This window comes from Sarcophilus harrisii, chromosome 4 (assembly GCF_902635505.1).
Source record: "Sarcophilus harrisii chromosome 4, mSarHar1.11, whole genome shotgun sequence".
NCBI lineage: Eukaryota > Metazoa > Chordata > Mammalia > Dasyuromorphia > Dasyuridae > Sarcophilus > Sarcophilus harrisii.
Genome location: NC_045429.1, coordinates 320,453,632 through 320,478,691, shown reverse-complemented (window position 1 = coordinate 320,478,691; position 25,060 = coordinate 320,453,632). Strand labels below are relative to the sequence as shown.

Here is a 25,060-nt window from a genome sequence, read left to right as displayed (position 1 = left end):
CTCTAGGGACCACTAAGGAAAAGAACAGTCCCAGCAGAGGCGGATTTCAGGATATGAGAGGGAGAAATGGTTTATATTTATAAAAGCCTAAATAAACCTATCATACTATAAAGTTATGAGAAGCAGTCTGTTATAGTGAACAGGGAGTCAGCCTCCAGTCCAGGAATAGCTGTGTTCAAGTCTTGTCTCTGAGACATACAGGTAAGTCACTTAGCCTCTCTAAGGTCTAGGTAACTCTCTAAGACTACAATTTGTAGAGAAGATGCTTACTTGAATTGAAGGAATTTCTTCATCTGGAAGTTCTCATATTAATGAAATCACAAATACAGTCCCTATTTCCATCATTAAGTGCTTTATATATTATTTTATTTGATCCTCAAAAGAATTCTGTGAAGTAGATTAAACCAATTATAATTGAAATTTATATAGTGTTTTATAGTTTGCAAAGCACTCTGTACAGCATGTAAAGTGGGAATGTATGATGGAGGGACTTCTCACTCCTCTCCTTGAGGATCAGACACAGATTTTCTCTGTTTGTTGTCAGTTATGATTACTCTTAATTGGCTACGGGCTTCTATTCCTGCTGGCTGCCAGATGTAAGGATGACTCTTAGCTCAAAGATGCCTTTTATCTACAAGATGAAAAACTGTAAGCTTATAGCCTCTTAGAGAAACATCTATCTGGGATGGGTTTACCCCTTTTTTGTATCTTCTCTACTTTGGTACATGGACTTGTGAGATCTCCAAAAGCAGCTGGCTCTCTCCCAGGCACTGGGACATTAAGATACCAGTTTCTAGAACATTTGGGGAATAAATAATAGTAGAGGTTGACCAGCCAGCCAAGAGGGAATGTCTCACATAGACAAAGAAATGGTTTTAGGAAATAATTAGAGTTTACTTAGTACTAATGGGTCTGTACACCGTGGAGGTAAAATGTGAAATAGTTCATAAGTAGCAATGTTGCAAATGTCTTAATGAGACCTCTTGAAGGACTATTAGACTATTATCATTCTGTGATTCTTTACTGCTTGGCATTCTCAGTCTGCATGGGAATAAAAATGCCTGTGTCAAATCTGATTCGTATTTGTTTGTTTTCTAAGTATATTTTTTATTCCATACCAACCCCGACTCTTCCATTGGGAAGAACTGAAAATAGAGTTGTTCATGTAACTAATGTAGAAATCTATTTTGGATGACATATATATATACACACACACATATAAAATAAGTATTATATTTCTTACCTTCTCAATGGGTAGGAGAAGGGATAGTGAGATGGAGAAAATTTGAAACTGAAAATATTTTTTAAAAATGAGAACAAAAAAAAAGAGCTGGCAGTTAGGTATTCTGAAGAGCCTGGCTTCTTGCCCTGTTCTTCCCTGGAAACTTCCTAGAATTGCCTGAGGTCAGGAAGGAAGTCACAAAGCTAATAAGAATTGGAGTTGAGTTGGGGCAACTAGCTGGTGCAGTGGACTGAGTGCCCAGCCTGAGTCAGAAAGACATTTTCCTGAGTTCAAATCTGCTTTCAGTTACTTACTAGCTGTATGACCTGTTTTTAACATTGTTTGCCTCAGTTCCTCATCAGTTTTTTTAAGAGCTAGAGAAGGAAATGGCAAACCATTTTGCCAAGAAAACCCCAAATGGGATCATGAAGAATTAGATGCAACTGAACAATAACAAACATCTAAGTTGAGAGGCAGTTAGTAAAAGTAATAGATAGAGAACTATCATGGTGTTAGGAGAAAGACCCAAGTTTAAACCTAGCCTAGATTCTTCCTAGCTGTGGGAACCTGGGCAAATTACTTAACTTCTATGCCTTAATTTCTTCAACTGTAAAATGGACATAATAATAACACCTAACTCCCAAGGTTGTTATGAAGATCAAATGAAATAACATTTAGAAAAGCACTTAAATACCTGGCACATAGCCTGCACTTAAATGCTTATTTCCTTCCTTCCTTCCATCTCTATCCCTCCAGCTCTCCAACAAGTCCCAAGGAGAACTGTACTTCTTGGATCCATCTATTTCATAAGTTCATATGCTAGTTCTTCCCACACTGATGAGAATTCTCATTGTATGCAAAACAGTCATAGTAATTGCTTCCTGGGAAGCTCCTACCTCCTCCTGGAATAAACTGCCTCATCCCAGACTACAAACAGTTCTGGGAACACTTCAAAGGGCAAGAAGATTATAAGCTCAAATGTCCAGTTCAAAGAAATAGCATTTGAAGGGACCTTAGAGATCATCTAATCTAACTTCCTCAGTTTTCAGAGGAGAAAACTGAGACCCAGAGACATTAATACATTACTCAAAGTAGTAGCAGTAGCATGGCAGATTGAAAATTGAATTTGGGTTTTGTGATTTCCAAATTCAGTGATGATGTAAGCAACTGGAGAGTCTTCAGAATAATTATTTAGCAAATGAATTGCGCAGAACCAAGAGAACAATTGGTCACATGTTATATGATGACCAATTGTGATGGACTTTGCTCTTGTCAGCAATGTGGTGATTCAAGGATGGAAAATGTCATCTGTATCCAGAGAATTATAGAAACTGAATGTGGATTGAAGCATACTATTTTTGCCTTTTTTTTGTTGTTTTTCTTTCTCATTTTTTTCTCCTTTTGGTCTGATTTTTCTTATAAAATATGATAAATATGGTGATACATTCAAAAGGATTTTACATGTTTAACCTATATCAGATTGCTTGCTGTTTTGGGAGAAGGGAAGGAGGGAGAAAAATTTAGAACATAAAATTTTACAAAAATGAGTGTATCTTTACATGTTTTTGGAAAAACAAATTACTATTGAAAAAAATAATTACAGCATATTGGCAAGTACTCTATGACTAAATCTGGTGATATCTATGGCATCCTGATTTCAGTAGAGAATTAGTTCCAGTGTCCAGTCCTCTAGAACATGAGACTCAGTACCATTGAGCAATGCTGCTGTTATCTCCTAAGTCAAATCCAACCCAGTCTAGTAGAGAGAAAAAAAATCATCAGAATCTGTTAAAGGTGGACAAGGAAACCTGATAGAATGTCAATGGAAAGCCAGATCAAGCATTGCATTTGTAAAAATCTGGATTTGGATCCTTGATGCGTCATATTAAAAAAAAAAAAAAGACAATTAAAAAAAAATTTTGTCTCTAAATTTTTATTGAAATTTCTTGTTTTTGATATCTTAATTTTCCAACATCCCTTATTTATAATAAAGAATAAAAGAGAAAAAAGCAGATCAGAAAAAAAAATCAACCAGTCAAATCTATGATTATATGCCATGTTCCATGTTCATAGTGCTCTACTTCAAAATTGTCTCTGTGTTGTAATGTCTTTCCTTGAAGATATTTTATGGAATTTTTTTCTGGTGAGGGTAGGGAAAGGAGATAAAAGCTGAAAAAGGATCTTAGCCTAGTAATACCACTTACTACTAGGTCTGTACCCCAAAGAGATCGAAAACAAAAATGGAAAAGACCTATAGACACAAAAATATTTATAGCAGCTCTTTTCCTGGTAGCAAAGAATTGGAAATTGAGGGAATGTTCATCAACTGGGGAATGGCTAGACAAGTTGTGTTATATGATTGTATGAAATGCTACTGTGATATAAGAAATGATGAGCAGGGCGCTCTTAGAAAAACTTGGAAGGATTTACATGAACTGATGCAAAATGAAATGGGCAGAACCAGAAGAACACTGTACACAGTAATAGTAACAGCATTATTATTTTATGATCATCTATGAATGACTTAGCTCTTTTCAACAATACAATGATCCAGTTTCAAAAGCCTTATAATGAAAAATGCTATCCATGTCCAGAGAAAGAATAGATGGAGTCTAAATGCAGATCAAAGCATATTTTTCAAAAAGACTATTTTTTTCTTTTCTTTTTTTGGTCTGTTTTCTTTTCTAACATGACTTATTTGGGGAAATGTTTTACATGATTACCCCATTTTCAACATATCAAACTGCTTACCTTCTCAATTAGAGAATGGAGAGAGCAAGGAATTTGGAATGCACAATTTTTAAAAATGAATATTAAAAATTGTTTTTACATGTAAGTGTGTGTGTGTGTGTAGGGGGGGAAATAATAAAATATCAAAATGAGAAAAAGAAAGAAAGACCTTTGCCAGAAAGTTTAGCACCAGATCCTGAGGAGGAAGAAGACTGGACTGGACTTTGGGTCAAAGCCCAGCTCTGCTTCTTACAAGCTAAATGATCTTGGACAAGCCACTTAGCCTGCTTATTTATATAAAAGTGCAATTAAAATATTGATATGCAAGGTTTCTGTGAAAAGCAAAGGAGATGATAGATATATAAAAGTATTCACAAGTATTCCTAATTCATGTATCTAGTTGGTCTAAGGTCCCTTCTTGCTCTCACATTCTATGATTCTGTATTTCATCCCACCTATCAGGTGTGTGATCTGAGGCAAGTAATAAGACTTCAGGTCTTACTTAAATATAAAGATGGGGTTAATTTAGCTTATTTCTAAGAGTCATTTTTTAGTTCTAACTCTTTGGTCCTAGGAGTGTGGACTCAAAAGAGCATGAAGCCCCTGACCCCATTGCTTCAGGCTCATGGTCAGTGTCTCTATGTTTCCAGTCCCACCCCCTTGCAAGGGAACTCACCTCCAGCATGAAGTAATGAAATCTGGATGGAGGGAAACCAGGATGTCTCGCTATTGCTGGCTTGGAAATCACGTTGGAGGTCAGTGAAGAAGATACCAATACAAGTCGGGAAGCCCAGTGTCAGGCCTTGCGTTACCACGGTGGCCAGCAGCACCACCCAAGACCAGCTGCTCTCTGTCTGCTTTTGGGCCTGATGCATTCTCTCCTGCAGGACTCACCTAGGGTCTGGGAGGAAAAAAAGAGAGGTCAGGAGCCAGGCCAGTGGAGACCTGGACAGCCTGCCCTTCCTATTGACCATTGGCCACATTCAGAGGAAAAGCATGATTGATCCCCCTCCTCCTCCCCTCCAATAGAAACCTGTCCTTCTAGCCCTAGTATATAGGGCCACCCAGATTCTCCTAAGGGCTTACCACCCTCTGAGAAGGCGGCGATTCCAATTCTTCTTTGACTTATTTCCTGGAGTCAGGTAAGCAGGAGGAGATAAAGGAGGGATTGTAGAGAATGAGAGGGAACAGGAATGTCTGGGAGATAAATGGGGCCCTTTAAGGTTGTTACATTCTTTACCCATCTCTCCCCCCAAAAGTTTAGAGCTGAAAAGAAATCATGGCCAACACTATCATTTAATAGAGAAGTCACCTGAGCAGAATGCATTTGCTAATAGGCACATGGGTTGTAAGAAACAAAGGGGAGATTTGAATGTAGTACTTTTGACTTCAGACTACCCTGGAGTTAACAGGGAAGGGGCACTCACTCTACCACACTCCTGACCCCAAGCCTACAAGTGTGCAAGGAAGCAAAGGTAACATCCAGGTTTTCATTATGCTAAAGCAGATTATGCTTTCACTTCCAGGTATTTGCTGAAGTAAGTCAATTATAGCTGTAAAATTCACCCTTATTTGTCTTGAGAATGCCAGGGAAAGCCAATTTTTAAAATTACTCCTATAATAAACCTTTTAAAACTCCTGGTTTTGCCACTCACTAACTGTGTGACAACTTCATCAAACCTCTTCCTCCCACTTCCCTAAATCATCTATTCCCAAAGCCTCAGTTTTCCTTATTTATTCTACTATAGAACTCTAAACTCTTTTCTAGTTCTGATTGAATTCTAATAAGGTTTAAAACTGAAATACTCTCCAATTCAGGAGAAATACTCTTTCTTTCAGGATTCCACATCACTCTTAAAACATAATTTATTAATTCCTAAAAGAGGACCTTAAATAGGATGTTGTAAGAATCAGAGGAGAGAATATTTATAAAGTTTTATATAATCTTTTTTAAAGTCTTATTTGTCCAAATACATGTAAAGATAGTTTTCAACATGCATTTTTGTAAAATTCTTGTGTTCTAAACTTTTCTACGTCTCCCACTTACCTTTCCCTTCCCCAAGACAAAGCAATCTGAAATAGGTTAAATATATGTGTAACTCTTAATGTTAAATGAATGCCAGTTGTTATTGTTATTCTTTTGTCACTCTATATCCCATTGCCCAAAAATGCACTGTGAATTTACATGCCATTCATTCATTCAACAAACATGTCCCAGATGCATTGCTAGATGAGATTATAGATGATATGTACAAAAATTATATTTATGATGATTTGTGACAAACATGTAATTCAAGACACTTATTAAGTGCCTACTATATATAAGCACTGTGTTAAAGATACCAAATGTATGCCCGAGTAGAGCGCAAATATATAGTAGGGTTATAGCTTTTATGGAGGAGCCCAGAAGGGATCTCAGAAATCATTTAGTTCAATACCCTCATTTTTACAAAGGAGGAATTCAAGAAGTTAGTAGTAGGATTCCTCATTGAGTGATACTAAGTGACAGAGTTGGAATTTGAACTCAGAACTTCTGAGTCCCATAGAGCTCCAATTCAGCATCTATCTCACTATACAAGTGAGATAAGAGGGAATAGATACCACTTACTCTGAAGCTCTTTAACTATCCTGAGATCTTCAAATCTGTTACTTTTTAACCAACACTGTATCAGAGAGTAAGCATTAAGTCCCTACGGTGTATCAGGCACCATGATAAGCATTGTAGATGCTGATAAAGGCAAAAGACAGAACCTGCTTTCAAGATCACAATCTAATAAGAGACAGTAAGCAAACAACTATGTTTATATTAGTATAGTTAAACACAAATAGTCAAGAGAGAAGACTAATTAGGGGGAATCATTTCTGGTAGTGGCTGCAGTAGCATTTGGTCATTTCAGTTCTGACTTTTCATGTCCCCATTAGGGGTTTTCTTGATAAAGATAGAGTTGTTTGTCATTTCCTTCTCCAGCTGATTTGACAGATGAGGAAACTGATTTGCCCAGATTCACACTACTAGTAAAATTTAAACTGATGTTTTCCTGATTCTAGGCTCACAGAGCTATCCATTTTGCCATCTAGCTATCTTTCCTACAGATTTCCTGGAGAAAGTGGCATTTTATCTGGGACATTAAGGAAGCCAAGAAATGCGGAGGTGGAGAGGAGAGCATTCCAGATTTGGGAGACAGTCAGAAAAAACTCTAATGGAGAGTTAGACATAGCTTAACAACAAAAGGAGGAAGATTATTGTCAGGGTGCCCACTGTTGCCTTCATCTCAACATTTAGGAGTGCCATCAGAAACACTCAAAGACTTCTCTGTCAAGCTACTTTCCCTGCCACCTGCTTCAGCCTTTAATACCCCTCAAAGATGATATTTAATCCTCAGGACTGAGTGTCCTATGTGAGGATGCTTTCTTCAAGGCGTTTATTCCAATTCCTTCAAAAGCTTGAGAGATCTCTTGACTTAGCCCGATCCATGCCCCACCTGTCCCCTTCTTTCTTCCCTCCTCGAGTTCAGAAAATCTAGCTGGAGGTGGTTAAACTCTCACTGGCTCACCAGTGGTATAAAGTGAGTGAGTATGTACGTGTGTCTGCCTGATCGTTTCATTACCAAATTCTCCTGGCTTCTAGTTCAGAAGCCCTTCCATTCCCCTCCCCCTCTTCCCCCATAGCTATCCCCATCCCAAGGACCAGTGACTGGAGCAGACTACTCTTTGGCATTCACCCTCTCTTCACTTACTTTAGGACTTGTTTCCTCAGCAAATTTGAAAGGTCAAGGGCCATCAGCTGATCCTGCTCTGTTCCTGCCCTGATTGTTAATCAGGTTTATTCTAGCCTATCTATAAACTCAGCCCTACCTTTCTTTAATATTTTTCAGCTGCTTTGATCTACGTTCTCTGCCCCTTTTTCTTTCCCTCTCCTTTTTATTATAGTTATTATTTAATATATAAACATGACAAACATTAGCAAATATAAACTTTTTTTATATAAATAAGAGTAGAAAAATAAAGATCAGATAGGCGGCACAGTGGATAAATTACAATAGTAGGCCAGGAGTCAGGAAATTCAAATGTGGCCTCAGATACTGGCTGTGTTATCCTGGTAAGTCACTTTAAACTATTTGCTTCGATTTTCCTATCTGTAAAAAATGAACTGGAGAAGGAAATGGCAAATTCCCAGTATTTTTACCAAGAAAACCCCAAAAAGGATCATGAAGACTTGGACACAACTGGAAAATGATGGAACAATATGGCAAAATGAAGTGACTAGATAGCACAGTGGATGAAATGCTGGAGTCAAGTCAGTGAGACTTGAGTTCAAATCCAGCCTAAGAGACTTACTAGTTGTGAGGCTATGAACAAGTTGCTTAACTTCAGACTGGGCTCAGTTTCTTCATCTGTAAAAAGGAATGATAATAATAGTTCTTCCTTCAAGAGTTATTGTGAAGCTAAAATGAAATATTTATAAAATACCTCACAAACTTTAAAGCACCATACAAATAATAGCAATATTATGCACAATTTGGTTTTTTAAGGTATATATTAAATTTATTGTAGTAGTTCCAACACTTTTCTGCTTAATGTAACCCCTTCTGAACTACTATCTGTATATACATAAACACATATACACACATATACACGCACACAAAGTTTTGACTTCAGTCTCATTTCTCCTTATGTGCCCCCCTTCCAAAAAATCCCTCTTGTAACAAATGAGTAAAGCAAAACAGATCCATACACTGTCCATGTCTTAAAAAGTAAATCTCTTTCTGTACTTCTAGTCAATCATCTCAATTGTAAAAAGTCAGAAGCCAAATTTCATCATCAGTCCTCTGAAGGGGTATCTGGTCATCACATCAATATCATAGCTTTTCAAGTCTGTCCCAGGGGTTTTCTTTTTACAGTTTATAAATTGTTTTTACTGGTTTGCTTACCTCACTGCATCAATTCATACAAATCTTCCTAGGATTCTTTGAATTTGCCCTCTTTGTTATTCCTATATCACAATAATATTTCATCATATTCCTATACTAACTTTTGTTCAACCATTCACCAGCTAATAGATATTCATTTTGTTTCCAGTTTTTACTATAACTAAAAGTGCTGCTACAAATATTTTCCCGTATATGGTTCTTTTCTTTCATGCTTTAAAAAAAAAAAAACCCAAAGGAACAATACAAACAGCTCTTGCTTTATGTAAATGGATCATTCCACAGACCTCTACTTAAACAATTATGGAGGGCACATAGGGAAGTGAAGGAGGGAGGAAAGCAAAGATGACATGTGGGGGTTTGAAAACTGAGAAGATAAGACAACACAGGAGTTAAAGAACAAGTAGGGGACAGATATGTGGAAGTAGGATAGGCACATAGACAGAACAACATGGGTGACAGGCTGGGCAGGGCTGTGGAAAGACAGATAGGTGGGGGCTGGGCCCTTAGAAAAAGGTCTTTTTGAGTGATGGAAGTCTCTAGCTAAGCTACTGATCTGGTGGCAGCAAGGTGGTAACCTCAGCACTTGCCTATATATTAATTTCACTTGGAGGTTGTTTGGTTTATTTGTTTGTTTTTCTTTTGATGGGGGTGGGAGAGAGGGCATGGTACTGATTAGGGGTTTGGTTTTTTTTGGGGGGGATAAGGATTTCTTTCAGAATTATTTCCATAAAGTTACATTTGCATAATGTAAATTTACATAAAGTAAGAACTGTTTGTAATGGTATCTTTGGGTTAAAGGGTATGCATATAGTTCCAAATTGCTTTCCAAAATGGAGGGAACAATTCACAGCTCCATCAACTATACTTCAATTTATCTTCTCACAGCTCCTCAACTATTATTATTCCTTTTTGTTATATTTCCCAATATAATAGGTTTGAAGTAGGATCTCTGAGTTGTTTTGATTAATATTTCTCTTATTATTAGCAATTCGGAGCATATGTATGTTGCTGTTATCTTGCCATTCTTTTAAAAACTTTGTTCATGTCCTTTGACATATTGAAATAGCTCTTAGTCCAATAGATCTAGTCCAATCAGTTATTATATAGATGTATATCAGACTTTGCTGTGAAGATTGTCCCTAATTAACTACTTTTCTTTTAATTCTAAACAAATTAATAAAAAGTCAAAAATCTCAAGGAAAATAATGGGAAAAATGAGAAAGAAGGGGACATAGCAGTACTACATCTCAAACTACACCACAAAATAGTAATTATCAAATCTATCTGATAACGATTAAAAAAATAGAAAAGTTGATCAGTAGAACAAGCCAGGTACATAAAACTCAAAAGCCACTGAACATTGTATCATGTTTAGTAAATCTAAGGATTCTAACTATTGGGGTAAGGACTCACTAACAAAAACTACTTGAAAACTGGAAAACAGTCTGGTAGAAATTAGGCTTATTTAAAGCAACATCTCACATATTACAATAAGCTCCAAATAGATATGTGATATATATAAAAGATCACAGAAGGATTATTAGAGGAGTTGGTTTGTTTTGGTTTTGACTGTTCCCTTCTCAGTTTTACCCTCCCTTTTAAATCCCTTTTAATATTCTTCCTTTCTCTCTTTTCTTGTTGAGTTTAATATGTTTCTAATCCAAATTCTGTGTGTATATGTATGTGTTCAACCAATATAAGATATAGTTGAGGTATAACAAGATTCTTGCTCTCATGTTCCTCTTCATGTTTGAATACTTTTTTTCTCAAACACTCTGGTTAAGAAAAATAGTTCTTCCTCTTTCTTCCTCACTGGTTTTCTAATATATTTCTCTTTGCTTCTTTTTCTTTTCTTTTAAATGTCAACAAAACAGAACAGAAAAAAAAATATTCTGGGTCCTTGTATTTGTAAGTTACTTAACTCCCTCTGTCACTTGTAAAGACACTAGAATTCTGAAGTATTCCCTTCTTTTCCAATTAGAATGTGATCACTTCATCATTATTTTAACTCTTTCCAAATTTGTGAAATGCATTTATTTACCTTTGCTGAGGTAGCCAAAGTTTCTAAGTTTATATTGACTTTTTCTTTTGATATTGATTGACACACACACATACATATATACATATAATAAACTTTCTAAGTTTATATTGACTCTTATGTTTGCATTTTAAAATTTCTCTATTTTCATTAAGGCAGCTTAAAAGTCTTCCATTAAAAGTTATTTTTTCCTTCCCACCTTCGTAGAACTTTAGTTTTGTAAATTGTTATTCTTATTTTTATTTTTTAGGTCTTTAGCTTTTGCCTTTTTAGATATCAAATTCCAAGATTTTCCTGATTGCATAGTCTTCTGTCCTTGTAACTAGTTCCTTGGTACTTGAACTCTTTCTGGCTGTCTTTGACTTGGAAGCTTTACATTATGGCTATGACATTCCAGGGTATTTTCAGTTTCCGACTTCTTTCAAGTTGTTATTCAATATATCAACTTTACTTTCACTTTGCCTTTTGGTTCTAATAGACTGAGATAATTTTCTTTGTTTTTTGTTTTTGTGAGGCAATTGGGGTTAAGTGACTTGCCCAGGGTCACATAGCTAATAAGTGTTAAGTGTCTGAGGCTGGATTTGAACTCAGGCCCTTCTGACTATCCCCTGTCATCTAGCTGTCCCTGGGATAATTTTCTTGAAATACAGCAACCAGATTTTTTGTTTGGTCCTGATTTTTCAGGGAAGCTAATGCTTTTTAAAGGATCTGTTTTCTGAGTCGATTGTTTTTGATAGCAGATGCTTACATTTTCTTTTCTTTTTCAATCTTTTGAAATTGTTAAATATCATATATTATTAAAATATGTATTTTCCTCAGAAGGGAAGATAATAGAATTGCTTTATTGGTTCTACCAAAGAAGCCATTCCCATTTTTCTTCCCCTTGGTCTCTGGGATTTTTTTCTTGCTTTATGAGATATCCTGGGATTAGGTGTTTTGTTCCTTTTTCAAAAAAATACTTATTTTATTTTATGGATAAAACAAATTTTTCCATTATAACAAGTACATTTTTAAAAAATGATCTATAAGTACATTTAAAAATGATTTTTTTCTGTTTTCTCTCACATGCTAAAATGGCTACCATTAAACATGAATGTGTATATACACACACATATTATGTATGCATATATATATATACAGATATAGACACACACACATACATACATGTAAAATCATTCTAGACATGTTTGTTTCTTGAAGTGGAAATTCTATTATTGCTCTTGTTAGTAACTGGTCTAATTGTCACTGTTTGATTGATAGGAACTAGAATTCTATACTGAACTTTTTTTGAAAAAATTTGTCATCTCCTACTATAGCTAGATGGATAAAATACTCAGTATGACCCATTCTCTATGTGTGTGTGTCTATCCAAAAGGTATATGGTGGAAGTCTGTACAAAACGTTTATTAAGTAAATCACTGGATGAATCTGAGCCTCAGTTTCTTCTGTAAAATGTCAATGATAATACCTATAATAATTAACTCAGAGGGTTATTATGAATATCAAATGAAGATTTTTGTAAAATACAAACCTTAAAGTCCTGTATAAATGTCAATTAATTATCAGCAACATAGTGCTGATTGGGGGTTTTTGTAGCCACATTTTCATTCTTATAATGAATATGCTAATTATACATGATTCCAAAATATTTATTAAAGAACCCATAAAATAAAAAAGTATGTATTTTCTTATGTCATTGAATTCTGATTTTACCTTTTATTTTTTCATTGACTGTTTCAATTAATTAATTTTTTAAAAAATGATCTATTAGTCAAGGAATCTATTTTCAATAAATCCACTATATGGATAAGATTGTCCACCTTTTATTCCAAATTATTATTGGAATTTTTTTCCTCCAGAGTTCAAATTTTACTTTGAAAAAAATCTTGTTTCATTTCTTCCAGTCATTTTAATCATTGTGGCATGTACTAAAAATATTTGTTATGGAGTTACTATGAATAGGATTATCTTTTGGACTTATCAACTTATAGTGTATCTTCATTATGTTTGGTGGATTTTAAAAAATTTATTCATATAGAATAAATTCTATCACTACTCCAGAAGGTGAAATAGAAGAATATAAAATAATAATGAATTCTATTGCCACTCCAGAAAGTGGAGTAAGGGATATAATATAATAATGAATTCTATCACTACTCCAGAAAGTATTTTGAAGCAAATACTGGAAGATAGGGGGTGGAAGGTGGAAAGGGCATGTAGGGACTTGGAACCCAAATGATATTCAGACCTGGGTGGGGGCAACACAGGAAATGTAGAGGAAGAAGTAGAAGAGGATACACTGGATCTTGTTCTTATGACTGCTGGCTCCTGGGTATGTGGGTTAAAAAGCTGGAAAGGAAGGAAAACACTCAGGCCAGAGCCTCCAGCTCTTAGGAGGTGGAAGGTTCTGGCCATTCTAAATCTCTTGTAGATTTAGGGTCAGGAGGGATAGAGGATCCAGTTCACTCTTGCCTCACCTTTGGCTGCCACTCCAACCCCCTAGTTCTTAGGAGTCTCCCAAGCTGATTCTAGATCCCATTCAGGATTAGACAAATCTCAGAAACTTCCAAGATACCTTCCATCCTGACCTTTGTCAATCTTCATTGCCCTCAAACTGATTCTCCTTTCTCTTCATCCCCTTTTCCTATTCTCCTAACATGTTTTTCCCTCTTTCCTTCCTTTTTTTTTTTTTTTTTTTTTCTGGATTTGTAGTCAAAAGATCTGATTCTGAATTCCAGTTCTGTCTCTTACAAGCTGGGTGACTTTGGAAAAAATTACTTCCTCCTCTGCCTCTGTTTCTTCATCAATAAAGTGAGGTTAGATCATATGACCTTTCAGATCTCTTCCAGTGAAAAACCTAATGGCTTTTTCTGAAACTTCATCTCCAAACTCCCTTTAAGCATCCTACACAGGCATAAGGATTATTTTGCTCACCAGAACTTTTTCATAGCCAGCATTCCTCTCACAAATCAGTTCTTATATTTCAGCTATTTCAAGTTGGTGTGATGGCTCACCCACAGTATTGCCTAGTTACTCAGGCTGAGAACTTGAACTTGATCTTCACTGACTTATGTCACTCTACCCATCAGTGGAGGCAAGGCCTGAGAAAACAGGTCCATCTGGTTGTCTGGGACTACTTCAAGAAACAAGCTGATGGCATACCTACCTAAGCAGGACCAAATGTCTACAGCATTGCAATTACTGAACAGGAAGAAATGGGTGACTCAGTTCCCCTGTTTGCATTATCTAATTTCCAGAGAAGCTGACTTCTCCTTCACAAAGGAAGAACAGGTATAGTAAACAGAGCCTTCCAGGTCCATGTTTCCAGAAAAAAATAATAGTAGTCTGACCCTCCCATCCTTGTCCTGAGGGTTCTAAAGCCAATTACTACTCTCTATATAGAGCTAAATCAGTTGAAGCCAAGGGAGAAGCTTCCCAGTCTTAGCTCTCTGGATGAGAGTTTCAGATTCTTTACCTGCTTTGCTTGGATCCACATAGGATAGCTTAAGGAAAACATAATCCTTACTCTCCTAAAGTCTTTTCCCCAATAAGGCATTCTATCCTCCTTTCTCTCCTTGACACTTCTTTATCTAAATGCGGTGCAATGCTAGACTGTACACCCTGTTCTTTGCCCTTTCTATGGGTTTCAAGTACACATCACTATAAACCTACAGAGAACATAGAGATACAATGAGAGCCACGTCCCTCATGTAAAAATACCAAAGTAAAAGTCGGATTCAAAAGGGAACATTGAATCTTATGTCCAAAAATGTGGGGATCCCCCTTCTCTTCTTACCCATTGGCCAAGTTGTGTTCTCCTTTCTAGAAAACAAACCTGTGTGGCTGCCATCCCCTGGAGACTACTAAAGGACAAGAGGCACCACAACTATTTGCCCTCCCAAATCCAGATTAGGCTTCAAGTAGTTTCTGAAGGTTTGCGTTTGAACCAGGAGAGAAGGTTTAGTATTCAAGTTAGTTCTTGCCTATCCCAAAGATCCTTAGTTTAGAGATTAGAGTACCAGTTTAGAGCTGGTACTTTCCAGGCCCCAGGGGCTGACAACAAATCATTAGGCACGCCTGGCATGGGAGCTCCCATTTTTGGACCCCTGAGAGAGAGAGAGAGAGAGAGGGAGAGAGGGGAAGAGGGAGAGAGAGAGAGCAGCCTGAGATTTCTGGTTTCTATTGTTGCCAAGAGAACCCAAATAAGTCACTGACCTCTCTTCTCCCCTTTTCAGCTCAAAAATGTGATCCCAAATGCTCCTAATATGGGGTGTATAAGGGGAGAATTGTGAATGGGGAAAAGGCAAGATTAGGCAAAGGTACCTGGCAGACAGGAGGCAACTAATAAAAGCTTTTTTGATTGACCAGACATTTGCGCTGAAGTGAACCCTGCAGATAGAGGATTTCTCTATCTCCTCAAGATATAGGAAGCAGATTTGCAGGAGAGAATGATTGAGGAAAAAGATAGGTGAGCTCTAATCTCTACTTTGTGATCCTTCTCAATTCACCTTAATTAATTCTGGGTTTTGAGGCTCCACATACACCCTGAGATTTAAAGACTGGATTTGCAGAAAGAGACAAAGTAACATGTTTTGAGAGTCACTTTGGGATACAAGCACTCTTGAGTCCACTAGTTTCCCAGGAGAAAATTTCTCACCTACCCCATTCCAACTCCCACAGGTGTGTCTCCCAAAGTAAACCCTGTTTAAGAAAAGACAACCTAGCCTTATCCAAGAGCCAGAAAATTGTGTCCTAGCCCCCAAGTTAGCATTGCCCTCTGGCCTAGTGGTGCCTTTTAGAATTAAAAACAGCAACCAACAAAACAAAATGAAACAGCCAAGAAGGGCAAGATGGACTAGGCAAGACGGCCGAGGGGGTGAGTTTGCTGCCAAGCTCCAGTGTCATCAGAAAGGTGGGGGATCCCATGCCCGGCCTCCATCCCTCCTAACCTTTATCTTCCACCCCGAGGTTAGCGCAGCTTTTTTAAAAGAATTATTCCCAGGGAGCTTAGGTTGCTGAGGTAGGGTGAAGGTGAGAGACTGGGGTTGTCTTGGGAAAAGTGCGGGGATCCCTAGTCATGGGGCGGGGTGAAGAGTGGGAAGCAGCAGAAGGTGTTAACTCTTTGGGGGTGGGGTGGGGGCGTCGGCCGAAGAAAGGTCCCTACCGCCCCATTCAGCTCACCGGTTCATACAGGGCCCCCATGCAGAGTGTCTCCGGAACTAGTGTCTCCTTCTCGCTCTCTTGCAAAGCAGAGAAACCGTTTCCTGAAGCAGGTCTCTAGCCTCCTGTCTCCCCCCACCCCCCCACCCCCAAACCACCGGTCCCCACCTCTCGCTTTATTCTTCCCTCCTCTCCCCTCCCTTCTCCGCCCCAAGTGGGAGGGAAAAAAGAAAGGGAGGAGACTCGCTGCAGCCTGGGCGGTGTAAATCCGGAGGAGGGGGTGGAAGGGGTGGAGGGGTGGAGGGATGACCGGAGTCTGTTGAGAGCATTCGTCCTGGAGGAAGCGCATAAGGACCCCACTGGCCAAGCATAGTATGCTTCGTATAACCAAAAGGATTTGGGGCACTTGGGAGAGGGGGTGGTTGGGGAATTTCTCTCGAGGTTACTGAAATGGAGGGGGCGGCTAGGGTGCTTTATGTGATTGGAGTTGGGGGGAAATGGGTGGTAGAGACCAGGAGTCTGTGGCACTGGGATTTGCCCTTAGCCAGCCTTCAAGAGACTGTTTTCATCTGCCAACTGATTAGCATCGTAGTTGCATATTATTTTTTTGTCTTTTCCGAGTAGCCATATCACAATACATATGCGGGAAGGTTAGACAGCCTGAATAATGGAGAGGCTAGCTTCGGAGCCAGGACCCAGTGAATTCCCAGAAACCAGGATGCTTTTGTGTGTGTGTGTTCCGGAAGCTCAGAAGCTTGGCTTTGGAGGGTTGGGAGAGAGAGGCTGGCCTTGACCCATTCAGACTCTACTCCCACTTGTCAAACTGGACTGTGATTCAAGAGAGCAGTTAGGAATGGAAGGAGACCTCTAGTCACGGATGCTAAAACAAAATACGAAATACGAAGGTAAACATAGATATGGTGGCCAGGGAGTAGTTCATAATTTTTCAGTTATACATGAGAGACGGCTTCCCCCATCTTTCCTCTTTCTTCTCTTTAACACAGTGTGTAAGACTGCACAAGTCCCATGAGAGGGTGGTAGAACAGCAGACACCCTTCCCCACCCCGGCAGCCTAGTGTCTGCCAGCTAGTTCCTTGTTGTCTTTCCCACTCAAAGAGGACTAATGACATCACAATGTTGGGGTCAATGTACTGTGTCTGACTGTGGCTAATCAAACCAATAGGAACTCAAAAGCCTCTACCATAGGTGGGGCACAGATAGTCCAAAGGAACATTTGGGAGCGAGATATTTTTAAATTTTTTCATTTCACATTTCTTTTGAGCTACTGCAGTTCTGCTTTGTTCATAGTACTTCTCTCCAGTGCTCTAGGGTGAAAATATTAAAAGCCAGAGAATTTCCTGATCCTCTCTAGACTCCACAGGACTGAACCTGCCCCCAAACCACTTGTATCTAGAGCTGAGGGGGGCCATGTTCAGGCAGTTGGTGGCCAAATGAAAGAGGGCTGGTTTTGGAATCAGATTAGAATTTTAAATCCAGTTTTAGACATTAAAGCTTTGTGATCTTGGACAAATCACTTAACCAGTTTGCCTTAGTTTCATCATGGGTAAAATGGGAATTGTAATTGCACCCTCCTCCAGGGGTTGTTGTAAGGATCAAATGAGAGAACAGTTGTAAAGTACTTAGCATAGTGCCTGGCACATAATAAATACTATATGAATGTTAGTTATTATTAGTGTTGTTACACTAAGATTGCCCCTTGTCATTTCAATACCTCAATCTAGCTGTATTTATCCCTTAAAGCTATTACTTCTACTTCTTTTCCCTCCACAGTTGCCTTTAATATATAGCCTCAGTCTCCTTTATGAAAGGGAGTAATGTGCAGTATGATTTGTTGCCCAGGGATAACCCTGAACCCTGCACCTCTAGGTGCAGCCTTCAGCATTAAAGGGGGAAGAGAAGAACAGGAGTCAGTATCAACAAAATTTCCTTCACTCTACCCCAATCTTAATGCTGTTTCATGAATACCATAGTCAGTAGCATGACGACAGCTGTCCTCAAAACAAACCGGGCACATTCTCAAGAGCCATTGGAATAGAAAGAATATCCAGGGGCCGAGACCAAGTGCTTCTCTTCCCTTTCCTGAAAAAAAAAAAAAAAAAGTCAAATTGTGACAGTTCCTGATTTCACCTCCCTTTTCCTAAGTCTCACATTGATTGTCATTTTCCACCTTCATAAGATAAAAAACTAAACCTGAACCTGTGGGACTGCAGGAAGAATGATCTAGACACCCTCTCCCCCCCCCACCCCCCGAATGTACATCCCTGCCTCTTGTTCTGTAGGGCACTGGAGAGCTGCTTCCCTGCCTCAAAGTGGGAACCATTTTCAACTCAGTCTTTGAAAACCTTAAATTGAACTCTTTCTGAGGTGTTTTGGCTTCATAAGGGGGCAGGGTAGTTTGAGAATATAGGATAAAGAAGGGGGCAGAGAATAGAGCCCAGTTACAGGACCCCCTTTCTACTTAGAAACATCAGCTTTAGATAAGGGTATGGCAATTGAAAACTCCCTTAACAGATAAGAGATTTATTCATTAATTTATTTTGCTACCGTGTCTAGATCTGTGATTTTTCTTGGGAATAAGGAGCTCCTGGTGTGAAAATCCCTTCTGTCAATGCTTAGAAACTTGCTTGTATTTTATAGTCTTATAAATTACCTCAACTAAGGAGAACTAATTTGACCACTAAAAATTTAAGTGACATGTCCATAGTCATAGAACTAGTAAATTTCAGAAGCAGGACCAGAATCTAGATTTTAGACCAGCCCTCAAATGATTAATCTGCCTCTCATATCATCATTGTTATTGTTTTATTATAATTATTAGTAGTAGTGATGATATTTCATCTACAACTAGAAAGAAATATCCCTCTGTAGAATGTTTCTGATCTCTTTTTAGGACTGTAACCCACCCCTCAAACCTATCCACCCTTTATTTAGCTTCCCAATCCTTGCTTCTTAAATATCCCCAGGAGCATTAAAATATTTTCCCATTATATAAGTCACCATCTTTAGGACTACTTTCCTCTTCCAGACTCCACCCTTATCACCTCCCCTCCACATCATATCATCCTTTGCCCAGAGCAGTATTTAGCCTATGGCTAAAACCTGGCATGGTTACACCTTTTGCTTGACTTGGAGTCCCTCTTTGGCCTAGACCTGGAACTTTGTGCAAGATGGGTATGGAGGCGTTTGCCCTACCTAGGCCTGTGGAAATCTATATTATTAACTATGACCTTCCCATTCACTTGGATCCTGTCTCTGTTTTCTCCTTTCCATTCTCACCAGCTTTAAGAAGAATGTTTCTCCACTCAGATCCCTGATCTTCATCTATCTCTCTTCTCTGAAGAATTCCTGTTGGGTGTGAATAGTATAAATAAGGAAATAAGAGGTACCAAGGAGCTAATTCTCTACTTACCTAAAGATGTTCCAAAGAACACTGGGGTCAGTCTGTGTTGGATCCCTGAGAGCCTGGGCCTCTGGAGACATGCCCTTTCTTACTACCTTTACCCCATCCCCTGAAATCCTGTCCTGCTGGACACTGAGAATTTGTCAGCTTTTACCACGCCCCCTCCTAGTAGGCTCAAGGGTGCCACAAATAGCTCTAGTTCTCCAGAAGGTCATGTTACCTGTTCTCTCCTGCTCCAGCTGCACACTAAGACTGGGGCTGGAATTGAGATGCATAACAAGAGTGAACCAGGAGGTCTCCAAGTCATTTTAGACATACAAGGTTGCACCATGGCTAACACAGTCTTATCTTCAGCTATGCTGTTAGGTACTGCCCAGGATCATTTAAAGTACCTTCCAGCTTTAAAATTCTATAAGTTTGTGACATTTGTGACCATTGTCAACATACAGTTTTCATCTCATTAATCTTCCTTTATCCCCAAGTCAGAATGCGACTGGGGCCCTCTCTAATTTTCCTGACAAATTTAATCCAACCCCTGATTTTATAAAGGAGAAACTGAGAACTAGAATGCTGATGTGAATTGTCCAGGATTTCAGTAGTGGCAAAGTCAGAATTCGGAGCCCAGTCTGACTCAATTAAGGGCACTCACAACAGCAATCAAAATGAAGGCTCTGTGTTTATTAGAGAAGTTTTAAAGCAAAATTGGATCGCTTTCTCTGATGCATTTCAGTTTCTACATGGGGTAGTAAATGCTTCTCTAAATGAATGATTATATGGTGGTGACTCAATGCCTGCCCTAGAAAGGGGAATGACTGCAAAATAATTATGTGTACAAGACATTTATCAAAGGAAACTCGCTTTGCCAATGCAGGTTGGCATCTAATATGTACCAAACTCTGGTCTTTTTATCTCTAAGGCTAACTCCCTATCCTCTGTGCCATTCTGGCTCCCATATAAAATATTACCCAATTCTAAATGCCCTGACTGGTGCTAGAAGGATGGCATTGGGATGTCCTTGGAGAGTGGGTGAGAATTAAAGAACTTGTAAAGGATCTTCTAGTTTTTCCTCTTGGGAGGCTACATAAGAATACTAATTCTGATTTTTTTCTGCCTAGAGACAGATAGATCCACAGTGGCTTAGAGTCAAGAAGACTTGAATTCAAATCCAGCCTCAAAGGAACTGTTTGACCTAGAGCAAGTCATTTAACTTCTGTTTGCCTTATTTTCCTCAAATGAAAAATGGGGATAATAATAGCACCTGCTTCCCCAGTTGGTTGTGAAGATCAAATGAAATACTATTTGTAAAGTTCTCTACAAAGAAGGCACTTAAGTGCTTAATTTCTTCCTTCTTTCTCTGGGGAAAGAAGGATAAACTCTCAACATGCAGATATCTTAAGAGAAAAAGTGTTAATTATTACCTTTAATTACATCCATGTATAAATGTGTATAAGTATATATATCTACTTTCTAGAAAGCAAGATCAATTTATTTAAATTCCTCAGATGACAGATAGCACTTATGGTTACAAAATTCTAAAAAGTAAACACGGCATAAATTATTTTTCAACATCCTTTCCCACTAACTCAGCTCTTCCACTCCTTTTGAACCCTTCTCTATATAACAAATAAAAATAGTGCAAAAAAAAAAATCTATTTCCAAAGTACTCACTCCATTTACAGCTTTTATGGATTAAGTCTCTCCCTTCTATGTACTTATAGTCACACTGAGTCAACATTCTTCTACTAGGTGAGCCCAAAGTATTTGTATTACTTTTCTTTAAAGAACAAAATCTAAGGTCTTCCTACCCCTATGTATTGTGGGATTTACTGTGTTTTGAGTAAACATTCTTCTTGGTCTCCAAGAGTTTTTAACTAGTAGGGAAGACAAACAAGCACAGTTGGAATAGAAATATTGTATTTGTTCCAAAGAGAATACCAACATCAAGGTTATACGGGTTTACAGACTAATGGGAAAGAAAACATGCAAATGACTAACTACAGACAAGATCTTTTATATTATTCTATATTTAAAGGAGGAGGGGGGTAGGAGAACTAGGGAAAACCTCTAGCAAAAAATGAGATAAATTGAGTCTTTGGAGGAAGTTAGAGAAGCCAGGAGGCAAAAGTAAGACTGGAAAGCATTCTGGGTATGGGAGGCAGCTAGCAAAGATGCCCAGATTTGGGAGACAGAGAATCCTGAAAGGAAGCTAGTGTCACTGGATTTTGGATCCATGGAAGGGAATAAACTGTTAAGAAGACTAGAAAGGTAAGAAGGAAGCCAAATGTTAAACAAGAACTTTTATATTTGATCCTAAAGGCAACAGGGACCCATTGGAGATCATTGAGTGAGATGGGTAATAATGTCAAAGCTGCAGTTTAGGGGAATCACGTGAGCAGCTGAATGGAGTATGGATTGAAGTTTTGAGAGACTTAAGGTGGGGAAATACACAAGAAGGCTACTGTGATAGTGAAGGCATGAGGTGATAAGGGTTTGAACCAGGGTGGTGTTGTGTAAAGAATGTCATCAGAGGAATGTACATTTTACCTGAAGAGAACAAAGGATGATTGCTATCTTCTCCATTTCAAGAGAGATCTAGGAAGGCTCTGGATGGGCCCTCTGGTAAATTCTTGAGTCAAGAATTGCATGACTAGAGAACAATTTGGAATTATACCTAAAGAGTTACAAAAATGTGTATTTCCTTTGACCCAGAAATACCACTATCAGGTCTGTTTCCTAGAGTGATAGAGGAAAAAAGAAAAGGAAAAAATATTTATATCAGTTCTCTCTGTAATGGCAAAGAACTGGAAATTGAGGGATGCCCATCAGTTAGGAAATGGCTGAATAAGTTATGGTATACGAATATAATGGAATATTATTGTTCTATAAGAAATGATGAGCAGGCGGAATTCAGAAACCTGGAAAGACTTATATATACTAATGCTGAGTGAAGTGAGCAGAACCAGGAAAGAATATAGTTACAAGATGATGTGATGATCAACTATGATAGACTTAGTTTTTCTCAGGAATACAGTGATCCAAGACAATTCAAATTGACTAGGTATGGAAAATGCCATCCACACCCCTAGAGAGAACTATGGAGACTGAATGTGGATTGAAACAGTATTTTCAACTTTTGTTGTTTGTTTGCTTGCTTTTTCTTTCTCGTGGTTTTTTTTTTTTCCCTTTTGGTCTGATTTTTCTTACAAATATGACAAATATGGATATTGTACATGCATAACCTATATCAGTTTGCTTGCTGTCTTGGAAAGAGCAAACTCATATGAGGGAAGGAGAAAAAAATTTGGAACTCAAGATTTTACAAAAATAAATTTTGAAAATTATCTTTACATGTAATTGGAAAAATAAAATACTATTAATCAAAAAGAAAGAAAGAACGAGCATGCTGGTTTTAGGAAAAAATATAGAAAGACTTACATTAAATAGTGCTAAGAGAAATAAGTAGAACCTTGAAAATATTGTACACAGTAATAGCAATATTGTTGGAAGAGTAACTGAATGACTAAATTATTCTGAGTAATATAAATATTCAAATCAACTATGAGGGACTTTTTTATTAAAGCTTTTTATTTTGAAAATATATGCATAGATAATTTTCTTTTTTTTCTTATTTTTTTATTATAGCTTTTTATCTACAAGTTATTTGCATGGGTAATTTTACAGCATTGACAATTGCCAAACCTTTTGTTCCCATTTTTCCCCTCCTTCCTCCCATCCCCTCCCCCAGATGGCAGGTTGACCAATACATGTTAAATATGTTAAAGTATAAATTAAATGTCCAAACAGTTATTTTGCTTTACAAAAAGAAACTATGAGGGACTTTTGAAGGAAAATGTCCCTTTTGAAGGGAAATGTATCTTCAGAAAAAGAAAGGAGTGTATGGCTACACATGGATACACATATATGTATGTAGGTATGTATATGTATATCTCAAATGTTGGTCTTCTCTGTGCTGGGTTGGGAGGGAAAGAGGGAAATACTCAGGAAAGCAGAATGTAACAATAAAATAAATATATTTACTGAAAAGCAAACAAATCTTGACTTGTATGGGGGATACACCTGTATTATAACATTTTTGAACTGTATGCTGGAGTTCAATCCTTAGCTTCAAGTAAACTTGGATAGATTAAGGCCTTTCAGGAATCAGAGGAACATGGATCCAGGAGTTTAGGAAGGGGATTAGTAAGCTGAGGAGGGTACACTGCATTGTTTGCACTTTCCACTGGGTGAGAACAGTAGCTCCCAGAGCCCTGGGAAAACTGGGCTTCATTTGAGAAAGAACTTCCCAAACCACAGAAAGAATTCTTGTACTACAGAAGAGCTTAATAGCAAAAGTTTGGGGTTGGAGGGCAGTTTGTACACACTCCCTTATAACCTAGTAAATCAATAATCCCTTGCCTAATAGTAGATGAGAATAGTGATAGAGATTATCCTGTCTGGAATCTTCTCTCAGAACCTGGAGATTATTGGTGTGTTCCAGTGCCTCCCAATGAAACTTTTCAAGACTGTATTTTTGCTTTGGAAAGTTCCAGGTTTCACCAGGTCTCTTAATAACCGCAGCATAGGTATGATGGGAAAGAATGAGCAATGAGTTCTGTGGTCAGAAGAATCTGGTAAATTCTTGGGAATGTGAAGTTATTCATTACTATGGGTTTGTGATATTTTAGGGACTTCCTCATTCATATCAATGACACTAGAGAATGTTTTTTTTTCCCTCCTTCTTGTTGCTATTTATGAGTCCTTCTTGAATATATCAAATATAATGTTGGCAGCTGGAGGGAGGTCAGAGAATATCTCAAAAACAAGCTCATTGTTTGTTTCTCCCTTTCTTCTCCCCTTCCTCTTCTTTATTCTCTTCCTTCTTCTCTCTCTGCCCTCCTTTCCCTTTCCCTCCCTTCTTCTTTCTCTCTCATAGAATATATTTAATCTTCCATTGCATCTCAGCTACACAAAGGAATAGTTAATTACATTCTTGTCATCACCCACCAGTGTTACACTTTCCTGATCAAGAACTTTAAAATTTTTTTTATCATAATCTCTTATCCTCCTATCTCTCTGTGTGTTAATCCTTCTATTTTTTGATTTTACCTTAACCTCCAATCCTTCCAGCCTTTAATCCTTTCCCAAGTAATCACCCCAGTGTTCTTCTATTTTCTTCCCTTCCTAGTCATCATCCCTTAATTCAGTGGTTTCCAAAATGGGGGCCGAAATTCCCAGTGGGCTGTCACATGAGCCCAAAGGGTAATCAATAGGTGAGGGGATGTCGGATATTATCTCCATCTTTTCTCAAAAAGCAGTTGTCTATCATGAAGCTTGCCTCCAACCCAACCTCATAGTATTTTCAATTATTAGTGCCCAAGGTTAGCTTGCTTTGCTCCCTCCTGCTTCTGGTGTCCTATGACTGTGCAAACTCTCATCCTCTCCCCCTTTCCCCTTGAGGTACTTATAACCTGACCTCAATCTGGGCCACTAGGAACTGTGTAATCACAATCTTCCCCACCCCCCTCTACCCTTATCCCCAGATCATCTCATGGATGTGG

The 25,060-nt window shown here is 38.2% G+C and overlaps 1 protein-coding gene across 3 annotated transcripts in view; it reads right to left on the bottom strand.

Moving 5' to 3' along the window:
• SLC16A5 (solute carrier family 16 member 5) overlaps positions 1–18,362 on the bottom strand; it is a 33,508-nt gene extending 15,146 nt beyond the window's left edge. For 2 of the 3 annotated variants that reach the window (XM_031965770.1, XM_031965771.1), the window contains exons 1-2: positions 16,103–16,243; positions 4,629–4,853 (exon numbers count right to left, since the gene is read on the bottom strand). In XM_031965770.1, coding sequence (XP_031821630.1) covers positions 4,629–4,827 — 199 coding nt within the window. In that variant the 5' untranslated portion in view covers positions 4,828–4,853; positions 16,103–16,243. Of the gene's footprint in view, positions 1–4,628; positions 4,854–16,102; positions 16,244–18,067 lie in introns of those variants that run through there. The other variant, XM_031965772.1, reaches the window with a different exon arrangement.
• Between the last annotated feature and the right edge of the window lie 6,698 nt (positions 18,363–25,060).